General features: G+C 32.2%; 1 protein-coding gene across 1 annotated transcript in view; it reads right to left on the bottom strand.

Moving 5' to 3' along the window:
* The window catches only part of LOC143242336 (fasciclin-1-like), an 81,080-nt gene that overhangs the window by 24,135 nt on the left and 39,919 nt on the right, over positions 1-17,026 (bottom strand). Inside the window, exon 9 of the mRNA XM_076485696.1 lies at positions 4,282-4,451. Within this exon, the coding sequence (XP_076341811.1) occupies positions 4,346-4,451 (106 nt within the window). The 3' untranslated portion in view covers positions 4,282-4,345. The remainder of the gene's footprint in view (positions 1-4,281; positions 4,452-17,026) is intronic.

Below are 17,026 nucleotides of genomic sequence, written 5' to 3'. Positions count from 1 at the left end.
CTAACATTAACTGAACAGTAAAATGTTTCATTTCTGTTGTTACACTGTACACGATAACAATACAGTACTAACATTAACTGAACAGTAAAATGTTTCATTTCTGTTGTTACACTGTACACGATAACAATACAGTACTAACATTAACTGAACAGTAAAATGTTTCATTTCTGTTGTTACACTGCACACGATAACATTACACTTGATGACGAGAAACCCATTTGAAATAAAAATGTATCTCAGAATGGCTATTATGGGTATTAGCACTTTTACTGATAAGCAGCGAACAACGATTCGAACTTTCTAGGTCATCCTCAAGTTAAGTAAGAGAGTGTTTGAATTTGACCATTGACGGACACATATCTTAAGGAATAGAGTATAAACGGGTAACGTATTGTAGGGGGCGTTGCAGGTGGATATTAGGTTATTAATTAGAATAGGTATTGTTTGTTTTGTTTGTTTGTTTTGGAATTTCGCACAAAGCTACTCGAGGGCTATCTGTGCTAGCCGTCCCTAATTTAGCAGTGTAAGACTAGAGGGAAGGGAGCTAGTCATCACCACCCACCGCCAACTCTTGGGCTACTCTTTTACCAACGAATAGTGGGATTGACCGTCACATTAATACGCCCCCACGGCTGGGAGGGCGAGCATGTTTAGCGCAACGCGGGCGCAAACCCAGGACCCTCGGATTACGAGTAGCACGCCTTACGCCTAGTATAAGTATAAAGGTGTTTCTTTATATTGGTTTAATTTTGGTTTTAGTTGTTTTATGAACTCTTGAAACGTAAAATCAGTCAACTCAACAGTAAGAACGACAAGAACGTATATAACAACAAGAACCTAGATAAACTAAGGTGACAACAACAAGAACCTAAGTAAACTAAGGTAACAACAAAAAGAACCTGGATAACAACAAGAACCTAGACAACAACAAGAACCTGGATAACAACAAGAACTTAGATAAACTAAGGTGACAACAAGAAGAACCTAGATAACAACAAGAACTTGGATAACAACAAGAACCTAGATAACTATATAAATTAAGGTCCACAACAACATGAACCTTGATGAATTAAGGTGACAACAACAAGAACCTAGATAACTAGATAAACTAAGGTGACAACAACAGGAACCTGGATAACTAAATAAAACGTATAAACTAAGGTGACAACAAGAAGAAACTAGATAAAAGAAGGTATGCCACAATAAGAACCTGGACAACAAAAAGAACCTGGATAACAACAAGAACCTAGATGACAACAAGAAACTAGATAAGAACAAGAAACTAGATAAATTAAGGTGACAACAACAAGAACCTGGATAACTAGATAAACTGTATAAACTAAGGTGACAACAACAAGAAACTAGATAACTAGATAAACTGGATAAATTAAGGTGACAACAAGAAGAACCTGGATAATTAGATAAACTGTATAAACTAAGGTGACAACAACAAGAACCTGGATAACTAGATAAACTGTATAAACTAAGGTGACAACAACAAGAAACTAGATAACTAGATAAACTGGATAAATTAAGGTGACAACAACAAGAACCTGGATAATTAGATAAACTGTATAAACTAAGGTGACAACAACAAGAACCTGGATAACTAGATAAACTGTATAAACTAAGGTGACAACAACAAGAAACTAGATAAAAGAAGGTATGCCACAACAAGAACCTGGACAACAAAAAGAACCTGGATAACAACAAGAACCTAGATGACAACAAGAAACTAGATAACAACAAGAAACTAGATAAATTAAGGTGACAACAACAAGAACCTAGATAACTAGATAAATTAAGGTGACAACAACAAGAACCTAGATAACTAGATAAATTAAGGTGACAACAACAAGAACCTATATAACTAGATAAATTAAGGTGACAACAACAAGAAACTAGATAACTAGATAAACTGGACAAATTAAGGTGACAACAACAAGAAACTGGATATATTAAGGTGACAAGAACAAGAAACTAGATAAATTAAGGTGACAACAACAAGAAACTAGATAAATTAAGGTGACAACAACAAGAAACTAGATAAATTAAGGTGACAACAACAAGAACCTAGATAAATTATGGTGACACCAACAAAAACCTAGATAAATTATGGTGACAACAACAAGAACCTAGATAAATTAAGGTGACAACAACAATAAACTAGATAAACTAAGGTGACAACAACAAACAAGACGCCAACACGACGAACCACCAACACAACTCGTAATTAACAACAATAAACAAGACGCCAACACAACGAACCACCAACAAACCTCGTAATTAACAGATTCGACCGAAAATCAAGCAATGAAGAAATACATCTACTCAACAAAGGACTCAACTTCACAGTAACACCGAAAAATGAACATCTTATCAGATACAAGGAAATTTAAACTACTAAACACAAATCCAACAAAAACACATGAAAACCAGTTAGACAAAATATTACTACAAATGAAAAACCAACACAATCTAAGAAAACATTTATTCTTACCTAGGAAAGACCAACTCACGCACACCACAACTATACGGCAGCCCCAAACCTCAAAACCTAATTGTTCACTACGACCCACAATGTCAACCTATGAATCATTTAACTACAACCTCAGTAAATATATAGCGTGGGCATTTTCTAAATATGTAACATCAGCCGATTTCTTTTTCAAAGGCTCTTTTAACTTTAAATATATTCTTAATCAACTAAATCATAAAGCCTTAATGGTCAGTTCTGATGTAATCTCCCTCTTTACAGAAGTACCAACAATTGAAGCCTGCAAGATAGCTTTAAAACTTTATATCCAAGACCCCAACCGATTGATAAACATAGCCAGCAACCAATTAACAACCCTTATAAAATTCACTACCACCAAAACTAACTTTAATGTTCAATAACCAAAACTACCTACAAATAACTGGCCTAAGTATGGGGAATCCAGTGTTACCAGTTCTAGCCAACATTGTTATGACACAGATTGAATCACAATCTATCATCTCATCCTTACATCCACCACTATATTGGTACAGGTATGTTGATGATACAATTGTTGGATTCACATCTACAGAACACACACTTAGTTTTCAATCACGTTAACTCGATGCACCCCAACATTAATTCCACCTGTGAACATAAGAAAACTACTCAATTAGCATTTCTCACCCTCAAGATCACAAGAATCAATACACGATTCAAAACAGAAGTCTACAGAAGTGCCATCTATTCTGGATTATACATTCCCTGGGACTCAGCACATGAAACAAAACACAAAGTCAACATATTAAGAAACCAAATAAACACAGTCAGAAAACTATACTAACCTGATAAAATTCACAGTGAAATCAACAAAATAAAACAATACTTCATCAACATGAACACCGTTGAAAAAATAATACGTACACACCTAGACAAACAAACAAACAACAATAAATCCCAAGATGCAACAAACTACAAAAGCTTATACTGCTGCATACCATATGTTCCCGTCATCAGCAAAAAAATAACCATCATTTGGAAAACAAAACACAACATCCCAGTAAACACCAAATTTATTCAGAAACCAGGTATAAAACTAAAGTGCATACTATGTAAAAACTACACTGACAAACACAACACCAACATTATTTATAAAATACAATGCAACAACTGTCACGACTTCTATATTGGAGAAACAAGCAGAAAATTGGAAACCAGATTCAAAGAACAGAAAAACAATCTTCACACGTTTTTTGAACACTGCAAATCAAATAAATACAACATAACCATACAAGACACCCAGATATTAAGTAGGGAAACAAATATAAACAAACGCAAAATCAAAGAATTACTACTTATACAAGTGAAACCAAAATTAAACCAATATAAAGAAATACCTTTATTTCTCTAATTAATAACCTAACATCCACCTGTAACGCCCCTACAATCCGGTACCCGTTTATACTCTCGTCCCTAAGACATGTGTCCTTCAACGGTCACATTCAAAATCTCTCTTCTTAACCTAAAGATGACCTAGGAAGTTCGGAACGTTGTTCTCTCCTCACCAGTAATAGTGTTAATACCCATGCTAGAGATATAGAGGAATGTTTCGTTTCTGGTGTTACAATCTACATGCGAACAATACAGTACTGATTCTAACTGACCAGTAGAATATTTCACACATTTTCGAATAATGGTCACTACTTATCCATGACTTTTTGAAACAATAGGCATGCACATGCAGACTGTTAGTAACAAGTATTTCCACAAAGCTACCAACAATTCGTTAAGATAAAAAAACGTACCTTTTGAACGTGGTATTTGTAGACATCCATTGTCATCTGATTGTACTCATTTGGCATTTCTGACCTAAAATCGTCCCATGCTTTCTGTCCAGGAACAAAGAACGTAAAAGTTTTCTCTGTTGTTCAGTTTCAGGTTCCAAATATTGTGTTTACTCAGTTCAAATGTTCGCCTGTTGTTTAAAGCAAACATTGACAAATTAAATGACTCGCCTTGAAATTAACCACATCAGACATAATAAGGAAAGTAAGTTTGTGTAATAGGAAACACCACATCAGACGTAATAAGAAAGGTATGTTCAAAAGGAACCAACACAATAAGGAAGATAAGTTTGTTCAATAAGAGCCAACACATCATACATAGTAAGGAAGATATGAATGTCCAATAGTAACCAACACATCAGACGTAATAAGGAACAATAGGAACCAACAGTATGTCCAACCGGAACAAACACATCAGACATAAAAGTAAGATAACTTTGTCCAATACGAACAAACAAATCGCACATAATAAGGAATATAATTATAACCAATAGAAACCACCACATTAGATATAACAAGGAAGGTAAGATTGTCCAATAGGAATCAACAAATCACACGTAATAAGATAAGATAAGTTTCTCCACTAGAAACCAACAAATTAGACATAATAAGGAATATACGATTGTCCAACAGGAACCAACACGACAGATATAATGAAGAAAATAAGTATGTCCAGTACGAACCAAAACATCAGACACAATAAGGAAGGTAAGTTTGTCCAATAGTAACCACACATCACACATAGTATGAAGAAGATAAGTTTGTCCAATACGAACCAACACATCATAAATAAGGAAGGTAAGTTTGTCCAATAGGAACCAACACGTCAGATATAAGAAGAAAATAAGTATGTCCAATAGGAACCAACACATCAGACACAATAAGGAAGGTAAGTTTGTCCAATAGTAACCAACACATCACACATAGTAAGGAAGATAAGTTTGTCCAATAGTAACCAACACATCATCAAATAATAAGGAAGATAAGTTTGTCCAATAGTAACCAACACATCATACATAATAAGGAAGATACGTTTGTCCAATAGTAAAAAACACATCATACATAATAAGGAAGATAAGTTTATCCAATAGTAACCAACACATCACAAATAATAAGAAAGGTAAGTTTGTCCAATAGTAACCAACACGTCAGACATAGCAAGGAAGATAAGTTTGTTCAATAGGAACCAACACATCATACATAATAAGGAAGATAAGTTTGTCTAATAGTAACCAACACATCATACATAATAAGGAAGATAAGTTTGCCTAATAGTAACAAACACATCATACATAATAAGAAAGATAAGTTTGTCCAATAGTAACCAACACGTCAGACATAGCAAGGAAGATAAGTTTGTCTAATAGTAACCAACACATCATACATAATAAGGAAGATAAGTTTGTCTAATAGTAACCAACACATCAGACATAATAAGGAAGATAAGTTTGTCCAATAGTAACCAACACATCATAAATAATAAGGAAGATAAGTTTGTCCAATAGTAACCAACACATCATACATAGTAAGGAAGATAAGTTTGTCTAATAGTAACCAACACATCATACATAGTAAGGAAGATAAGTTTGTCCAATAGTAACCAACACATCATACATAATAAGGAAGATAAGTTTGTCTAATAGTAACCAACACATCAGACATAATAAGGAAGATAAGTTTGTCCAATAGTAACCAACACATCATAAATAATAAGGAAGATAAGTTTGTCCAATAGTAACCAACACATCATACATAGTAAGGAAGATAAGTTTGTCTAATAGTAACCAACACATCATACATAGTAAGGAAGATAAGTTTGTCCAATAGTAACCAACACATCATAAATAATAAGGAAGATAAGTTTGTCCAGTAGTAACCAACACATCATACATAGTAAGGAAGATAAGTTTGTCCAATAGTAACCAACACGTCAGACATAGCAAGGAAGATAAGTATGTTCAATAGGAACCAACACATCAGACATAGCAAGGAAGATAAGTTTGTCTAATAGTAACCAACACATCATAAATAATAAGGAAGATAAGTTTGTCCAATAGTAACCAACACATCATACATAGTAAGGAAGATACGTTTGTCCAATAGTAAAAAACACATCATACATAATAAGGAAGATAAGTTTATCCAATAGTAACCAACACATCACAAATAATAAGAAAGGTAAGTTCGTCCAATAGGAACCACCACATCACACATAATAAGAAAGGTAAGTTCGTCCAATAGGAACCACCACATCACACATAATAAGAAAGGTAACTTCGTCCAATACGAACCAACACATCACACATAATAAGGAAGATAAGTTTGTCCAATAGTAACCAACACATCATAAATAGTAAGGAAGATAAGTTTGTCCAATAGTAACCAACACATCATACACAGTAAGGAAGATAAGTTTGTCCAATAGTAACCAACACATCAGACATAATAAGGAAGATAAGTTTGTTCAATAGTAACCAACACATCATAAATAATAAGGAAGATACGTTTGTCCAATAGTAAAAAACACATCATATATAATAAGGAAGATAAGTTTGTCCAATAGTAACAAACACATTATACATAATAAGGAAGATAAGTTTATCCAATAGTAACCAACACATCACACATATTAAGAAAGGTAAGTTCGTCCAATAGTAACCAACACATCATAAATAGTAAGGAAGATAAGTTTGTTCAATAGGAACCAACACATCATACATAGTAAGGAAGATAAGTTTGTCTAATAGTAACCAACACATCATACATAATAAGGAAGATAAATTTGTTCTATAGGAACCAACATATCACACATGATAAGGGAATGAAAGTTTATCCAATAGAAACCAACACATCATACATAATAAGAAAGGTAAGTTCGTCCAATAGTAACCAACACATCACACATATTAAGAAAGGTAAGTTCGTCCAATAGGAACCACCACATCACACATAATAAGAAAGGTAAGTTCGTCCAATACGAACCAACACATCACACATAATAAGGAAAATAAGTTTGTCCAATAGTAACCAACACATCATAAATAGTAAGGAAGATAAGTTTGTCCAATAGTAACCAACACATCATACATAATAAGGAAGATAAGTTTGTCCAATAGTAACCAACACATCAACACACATCATAAATAATAAGGAAGATAAGTTTGTCCAATAGTAAAAAAACACATCATATATAATAAGGAAGATAAGTTTGTCCAATAGTAACCAACACATCATACATATTAAGAAAGGTAAGTTCGTCCAATAGTAACCAACACATCATAAATAGTAAGGAAGATAAGTTTGTCCAATAGGAACCAACATATCACACATGATAAGGGAATGAAAGTTTATCCAATAGAAACCAACACATCAGACATAGTAAGGAAGACAAGTTTGTCCAATAGTAGCCAACACATCAATCAGACATAGTAAGGAAGATAAGTTTGTCCAATAGTAACCAACACATCACACATAATAAGGAAGATAAGTTTGTCCAATAGTAACAAACACATCATACATAATAAGGAAGATAAGTTTGTCCAATAGTAACCAACACATCATACATAATAAGGAAGATAAGTTTGTCCAATAGTAACCAACACATCATATATAATAAGGAAGATAAGTTTGTCTAATAGTAACCAACACATCATACATAATAAAAAAGATAAGTTTGTCCAATAGTAACCAACACGTCAGACATAATAAGAAAGATAAGTTTGTCCAATAGGAACCAACACTTCATACATAATAAGGAAGATAAGTTTGCCCAATAGTAACAAACACATCATACATAATAAGGAAGATAAGTTTGTCCAATAGTAACCAACACATCATACATAATAAGGAAGATAAGTTTGTCCAATAGTAACCAACACATCATACATAATAAGGAAGATAAGTTTGTCCAATAGTAACCAACACATCATACATAATAAGGAAGATAAGTTTGTCCAATAGTAACCAACACATCATACATAATAAGGAAGATAAGTTTGTCCAATAGTAACCAACACATCATACATAGTAAGGAAGATAAGTTTGTCCAATAGTAACCAACACATCATACATAATAAGGAAGATAAGTTTGTCCAATAGTAACAACACATCATACATAATAAGGAAGATAAGTTTGTCTAATAGTAACCAACACATCATACATAGTAAGGAAGATAAGTTTGTCCAATAGTAACCAACACATCATACATAGTAAGGAAGATAAGTTTGTCCAATAGTAACCAACACATCATAAATAATAAGGAAGATAAGTTTGTCCAGTAGTAACCAACACATCATACATAGTAAGGAAGATAAGTTTGTCCAATAGTAACCAACACATCATACATAATAAGGAAGATAAGTTTGTCCAATAGTAACCAACACATCACACATAATAAGGAAGATAAGTTTGTCCAATAGGAACCAACACATCACACATAGTAAGGAAGATAAGTTCGTCCAATACGAACCAACACATCACACATAATAAGGAAGATAAGTTTGTCCAATAGTAACCAACACATCATAAATAGTAAGGAAGATAAGTTTGTCCAATAGTAACCAACACATCATACATAGTAAGGAAGATAAGTTTGTCCAATAGTAACCAACACATCACACATAATAAGGAAGATAAGTTTGTCCAATAGTAACCAACACATCATAAATAATAAGGAAGATACGTTTGTCCAATAGTAAAAAACACATCATATATAATAAGGAAGATAAGTTTGTCCAATAGTAACCAACACATCATACATAATAAGGAAGATAAGTTCGTCCAATAGTAACCAACACATCACAAATAGTAAGAAGATAAGTTCGTCCAATAGTAACCAACACATCATAAATAGTAAGGAAGATAAGTTTGTTCAATAGGAACCAACACATCATACATAGTAAGGAAGATAAGTTTGTCTAATAGTAACCAACACATCATCTATAAGAACCAACATACATATGATAAGGAAGATAAGTTTGTTCAATAGGAACCAACACATCATACATAATAAGAAGGTAATGAAAGTTCATCCAATAGAAACCAACACATCATACATAATAAGGAAGATAAGTTTGTCCAATAGTAACCAACACATCACACATAGTAAGGAAGATAAGTTTGTCCAATAGTAACCAACACATCACACATAATAAGATAAAAATAGTCGTCCAATCCAATAGTAACCAACACATCACACATAATAAGAAGATTTGTCCAATAGTAACCAACACATCACACATAATAAGGAAGATAAGTTTGTCCAATAGTAACCAACACATCATACATAGTAAGGAAGATAAGTTTGTCCAATAGTAACCAACACATCATACATAGTAAGGAAGATAAGTTTGTCCAATAGTAACCAACACATCACACATAATAAGGAAGATAAGTTTGTCCAATAGTAACCAACACATCATAACATAATAAGGAAGATAAGTTTGTCCAATAGTAACCAACACATCATACATAATAAGGAAGATAAGTTTGTCCAATAGTAACCAACACATCATACATAGTAAGGAAGATAAGTTTGTCCAATAGTAACCAACACATCATACATGATAAGGAAGATAAGTTTGTCCAATAGTAACCAACACATCATACATAGTAAGGAAGATAAGTTTGTCCAATAGTAACCAACACATCATACATAGTAAGGAAGATAAGTTTGTCCAATAGTAACCAACACATCATACATAATAAGGAAGATAAGTTTGTCCAATAGTAACCAAACACATCATACATAATAATAAAGGAAGATAAGTTTGTCCAATAGTAACCAACACATCACACATAATAAGAAAGTAAGTTTGTCCAATAGTAACCAACACATCACATAATAAGGAAGATAAGTTTGTCCAATAGTAACCAACACATCATACATAGTAAGGAAGATAAGTTTGTCCAATAGTAACCAACACATCATACATAGTAAGGAAGATAAGTTTGTCCAATAGTAACCAACACATCATACATAGTAAGGAAGATAAGTTTGTCCAATAGTAACCAACACATCATACATAATAAGGAAGATAAGTTTGTCCAATAGTAACCAACACATCATACATAATAAGGAAGATAAGTTTGTCCAATAGTAACCAACACATCACACATAATAAGAAAGATAAGTTTGTCCAATAGTAACCAACACATCATACATAATAAGGAAGATAAGTTTGTCCAATAGTAACCAACACATCATACATAATAAGGAAGATAAGTTTGTCCAATAGTAACCAACACATCATACATAATAAGGAAGATAAGTTTGTCCAATAGTAACCAACACATCATACATAATAAGGAAGATAAGTTTGTCCAATAGTAACCAACACATCATACATAATAAGGAAGATAAGTTTGTCCAATAGTAACCAACACATCATACATAATAAGGAAGATAAGTTTGTCCAATAGTAACCAACACATCATACATAATAAGAAAGATAAGTTTGTCCAATAGTAACCAACACATCATACATAGTAAGGAAGATAAGTTTGTCCAATAGTAACCAACACATCATACATAGTAAGGAAGATAAGTTTGTCCAATAGTAACCAACACATCATACATAATAAGGAAGATAAGTTTGTCCAATAGTAACCAACACATCATACATAATAAGGAAGATAAGTTTGTCCAATAGTAACCAACACATCATACATAATAAGGAAGATAAGTTTGTCCAATAGTAAAAACACATCATACATAATAAGGAAGATAAGTTTGTCCAATAGTAACCAACACATCACACATAATAAGAAGATAAGTTTGTCCAATAGTAACCAACACATCATACATAATAAGGAAGATAAGTTTGTCCAATAGTAACCAACACATCATACATAATAAGGAAGATAAGTTTGTCCAATAGTAACCACACATCATACATAATAAGGAAGATAAGTTTGTCCAATAGTAACCAACACATCATACATAATAAGGAAGATAAGTTTGTCCAATAGTAACCAACACATCATACATAATAAGGAAGATAAGTTTGTCCAATAGTAACCAACACATCATACATAATAAGGAAGATAAGTTTGTCCAATAGTAACCAACACATCATACATATTAAGGAAGATAAGTTTGTCCAATAGTAACCAACACATCATACATAGTAAGGAAGATAAGTTTGTCCAATAGTAACCAACACATCATACATAATAAGGAAGATAAGTTTGTCCAATAGTAACCAACACATCATACATAATAAGGAAGATAAGTTTGTCCAATAGTAACCAACACATCATACATAATAAGGAAGATAAGTTTGTCCAATAGTAACCAACACATCACACATATTAAGGAAGATAAGTTCGTCCAATAGGAACCAACACATCACACATAATAAAGAAGATAAGTTCGTCCAATAGGAACCAACACATCACACATAATAAGGAAGATAAGTTTGTCCAATAGTAACCAACACATCATAAATAGTAAGGAAGATAAGTTTGTCCAATAGTAACCAACACATCATACATAGTAAGGAAGATAAGTTTGTCCAATAGTAACCAACACATCACACATAATAAGAAGATAAGTTTGTCCAATAGTAACCAACACATCATACATAATAAGGAAGATAAGTTTGTCCAATAGTAAAAACACATCATATATAATAAGGAAGATAAGTTTGTCCAATAGTAACCAACACATCATACATAATAAGGAAGAGTTTGTAAGTTTGTCCAATAGTAACCAACACATCATATAATAAGGAAGATAAGTTTGTCCAATAGTAACCAACACATCATACATAATAAGGAAGATAAGTTTGTTCAATAGGAACCAACACATCACACATAATAAGGAAGATAAGTTTGTCCAATAGTAACCAACACATCAGACATAGTAAGGAAGATAAGTTTGTCCAATAGTAACCAACACATCATAGTAAGGAAGATAATCAGTAAAAAAACACATCATACATAGTAAGGAAGATAAGTTTGTCCAATAGTAACCAACACATCACACATAAGTTTGTCCAATAGTAACCAACACATCATACATAATAAGAAGATAAGTTTGTCCAATAGTAACCAACACATCATACATAATAAGGAAGATAAGTTTGTCCAATAGTAACCAACACATCATACATAGTAAGGAAGATAAGTTTGTCCAATAGTAACCAACACATCATACATAGTAAGGAAGATAAGTTTGTCCAATAGTAACCAACACATCATACATAATAAGGAAGATAAGTTTGTCCAATAGTAACCAACACATCATACATAATAAGGAAGATAAGTTTGTCCAATAGTAACCAACACATCATACATAATAAGGAAGATAAGTTTGTCCAATAGTAACCAACACATCATACATAATAAGGAAGATAAGTTTGTCCAATAGTAACCAACACATCATACATAATAAGGAAGATAAGTTTGTCCAATAGTAACCAACACATCATACATAATAAGGAAGATAAGTTTGTCCAATAGTAACCAACACATCATACATAATAAGGAAGATAAGTTTGTCCAATAGTAACCACACACATAATAAGAAGAAGATAAGTTTGTCAATAGTAACCAACACATACATATAAGGAAGATAAGTTTGTCCAATAGTAACCAACACATCATACATAATAAGGAAGATAAGTTTGTCCAATAGTAACCAACACATCATACATAATAAGGAAGATAAGTTTGTCCAATAGTAACCAACACATCATACATAGTAAGGAAGATAAGTTTGTCCAATAGTAACCAACACATCATACATAATAAGGAAGATAAGTTTGTCCAATAGTAACCAACACATCATACATAATAAGGAAGATAAGTTTGTCCAATAGTAACCAACACATCATACATAGTAAGGAAGATAAGTTTGTCCAATAGTAACCAACACATCATACATAATAAGGAAGATAAGTTTGTCCAATAGTAACCAACACATCATACATAATAAGGAAGATAAGTTTGTCCAATAGTAACCAACACATCATAAATAATAAGGAAGATAAGTTTGTCCAATAGTAACCAACACATCATACATAGTAAGGAAGATACGTTTGTCCAATAGTAAAAAACACATCATACATAATAAGGAAGATAAGTTTGTCCAATAGTAACCAACACATCATACATAATAAGGAAGATAAGTTTGTCCAATAGTAACCAACACATCATACATAATAAGGAAGATAAGTTTGTCCAATAGTAACCAACACATCACACATAATAAGGAAGATAAGTTTGTCCAATAGTAACCAACACATCATACATAATAAGGAAGATAAGTTTGTCCAATAGTAACCAACACATCATACATAGTAAGGAAGATAAGTTTGTCCAATAGTAACCAACACATCATACATAGTAAGGAAGATAAGTTTGTTCAATAGTAACCAACACATCATACATAATAAGGAAGATAAGTTTGTCCAATAGTAAAAAACACATCATACATAATAAGGAAGATAAGTTTGTCCAATAGTAACAAACACATCATACATAATAAGGAAGATAAGTTTGTCCAATAGTAACCAACACATCACACATATTAAGGAAGATAAGTTTGTCCAATAGTAACCAACACATCATAAATAGTAAGGAAGATAAGTTTGTTCAATAGTAACCAACACATCATACATAGTAAGGAAGATAAGTTTGTCTAATAGTAACCAACACATCATACATAATAAGGAAGATAAGTTTGTTCTATAGTAACCAACACATCATACATGATAAGGAAGAAAGTTTATCCAATAGAAACCAACACATCATACACATAATAAGAAAGATAAGTTTGTCCAATAGTAACCAACACATCATACATAATAAGAAAGATAAGTTTGTCCAATAGGAACCAACACATCATACATAGTAAGGAAGATAAGTTTGTCCAATAGTAACCAACACATCATACATAATAAGGAAGATAAGTTTGTCCAATAGTAACCAACACATCATACATAATAAGGAAGATAAGTTTGTCCAATAGTAACCAACACATCATACATAATAAGGAAGATAAGTTTGTCCAATAGTAACCAACACATCATACATAATAAGAAGATAAGTTTGTCCAATAGTAACCAACACATCATACATAATAAGGAAGATAAGTTTGTCCAATAGTAACCAACACATCACACATAATAAAGGAAGATAAGTTTGTCCAATAGTAACCAACACATCATACATAGTAAGGAAGATAAGTTTGTCCAATAGTAACCAACACATCATACATAGTAAGGAAGATAAGTTTGTCCAATAGTAACCAACACATCATACATAATAAGGAAGATAAGTTTGTCCAATAGTAACCAACACATCATACATAATAAGGAAGATAAGTTTGTCCAATAGTAACCAACACATCATACATAATAAGGAAGATAAGTTTGTCCAATAGTAACCAACACATCATACATAATAAGGAAGATAAGTTTGTCCAATAGTAACCAACACATAACCAACACATCATACATAATAAGGAAGATAAGTTTGTCCAATAGTAACAACACACACATCCAATAGGAACCAACACATCACACATAATAAGAAGATAAGTTTGTCCAATAGTAACCAACACCAACACATAACCAACACATAATAAATAAGGAAGATAAGTTTGTCCAATAGTAACCAACACATCATACATAGTAAGGAAGATAAGTTTGTCCAATAGTAACCAACACATCATACATAATAAGGAAGATAAGTTTGTCCAATAGTAACCAACACATCATACATAATAAGGAAGATAAGTTTGTCCAATAGTAACCAACACATCATACATAATAAGGAAGATAAGTTTGTCCAATAGTAACCAACACATCATACATAATAAGGAAGATAAGTTTGTCCAATAGTAACCAACACATCATACATAATAAGGAAGATAAGTTTGTTCAATAGTAACCAACACATCATACATAATAAGGAAGATAAGTTTGTCCAATAGTAACCAACACATCATACATAATAAGGAAGATAAGTTTGTCCAATAGTAACCAACACATCATACATAATAAGGAAGATAAGTTTGTCCAATAGTAACCAACACATCATACATAATAAGAAGAAGATAAGTTCGTCCAATAGTAACCAACACATCACACATAATAAGAAAGATAAGTTTGTCCAATAGTAACCAACACATCACACATAATAAGGAAGATAAGTTTGTCCAATAGGAACCAACACATCACACATAATAAGGAAGATAAGTTTGTCCAATAGTAACCAACACATCATAAATAGTAAGGAAGATAAGTTTGTCCAATAGTAACCAACACATCATACATAGTAAGGAAGATAAGTTTGTCCAATAGTAACCAACACATCATACATAATAAGGAAGATAAGTTTGTCCAATAGTAACCAACACATCATACATAATAAGGAAGATAAGTTTGTCCAATAGTAACCAACACATCATATATAATAAGGAAGATAAGTTTGTCCAATAGTAACCAACACATCATACATAATAAGGAAGATAAGTTTGTCAATAGTAACCAACACATCATATAGTAAGGAAGATAAGTTTGTCCAATAGTAACCAACACATCATACATACATATAAGGAAGATAAGTTTGTCCAATAGTAAAACACATCATACATAATAAGGAAGATAACAATAGTAACCAACACATCAGACATAATAAGGGAAGGATAAGATAAGAAGTTTGTCCAATAGTAACCAACACATCATACATAATAAGGAAGATAAGTTTGTCCAATAGTAACCAACACATCATACATAATAAGGAAGATAAGTTTGTCCAATAGTAACCAACACATCATACATAATAAGGAAGATAAGTTTGTCCAATAGTAACCAACACATCATACATAATAAGGAAGATAAGTTTGTCCAATAGTAACCAACACATCATACATAGTAAGGAAGATAAGTTTGTCCAATAGTAACCAACACATCACACATAATAAGGAAGATAAGTTTGTCCAATAGTAACCAACACATCATACATAATAAGGAAGATAAGTTTGTCCAATAGTAACCAACACATCATACATAATAAGGAAGATAAGTTTGTCCAATAGTAACCAACACATCATACATAATAAGGAAGATAAGTTTGTCCAATAGTAACCAACACATCATACATAGTAAGGAAGATAAGTTTGTCCAATAGTAACCAACACATCATACATAATAAGGAAGATAAGTTTGTCCAATAGTAACCAACACATCATACATAATAAGGAAGATAAGTTTGTCCAATAGTAACCAACACATCATACATAGTAAGGAAGATAAGTTTGTTCAATAGTAACCAACACATCAATAAGGAAGATAAGTTTGTCCAATAGTAACCAACACATCATACATAATAAGAAAGATAAGTTTGTCCAATAGTAACCAACACATCATACATAATAAGGAAGATAAGTTTGTCCAATAGTAACCAACACATCATACATAATAAGGAAGATAAGTTTGTCCAATAGTAACCAACACATCACACATAATAAGAAGGTAAGTTTGTCCAATAGTAACCACACATCACACATAATAAGAAGATAAGTTCGTCCAATAGTAACCAACACATCACACATAATAAGGAAGATAAGTTTGTCCAATAGTAACCAACACATCATACATAGTAAGGAAGATAAGTTTGTCCAATAGTAACCAACACATCCATATAAGGAAGATAACAATAGTAACCAACACATCATACATAGTAAGGAAGATAAGT

The sequence above is a fragment of the Tachypleus tridentatus genome, unplaced genomic scaffold, assembly GCF_004210375.1.
Source record: "Tachypleus tridentatus isolate NWPU-2018 unplaced genomic scaffold, ASM421037v1 Hic_cluster_2, whole genome shotgun sequence".
Taxonomy (NCBI): Eukaryota; Metazoa; Arthropoda; class Merostomata; order Xiphosura; family Limulidae; genus Tachypleus; species Tachypleus tridentatus.
Note: the sequence above shows the minus strand (reverse complement) of the source record. Positions and strands in the feature narration are given on the sequence as shown.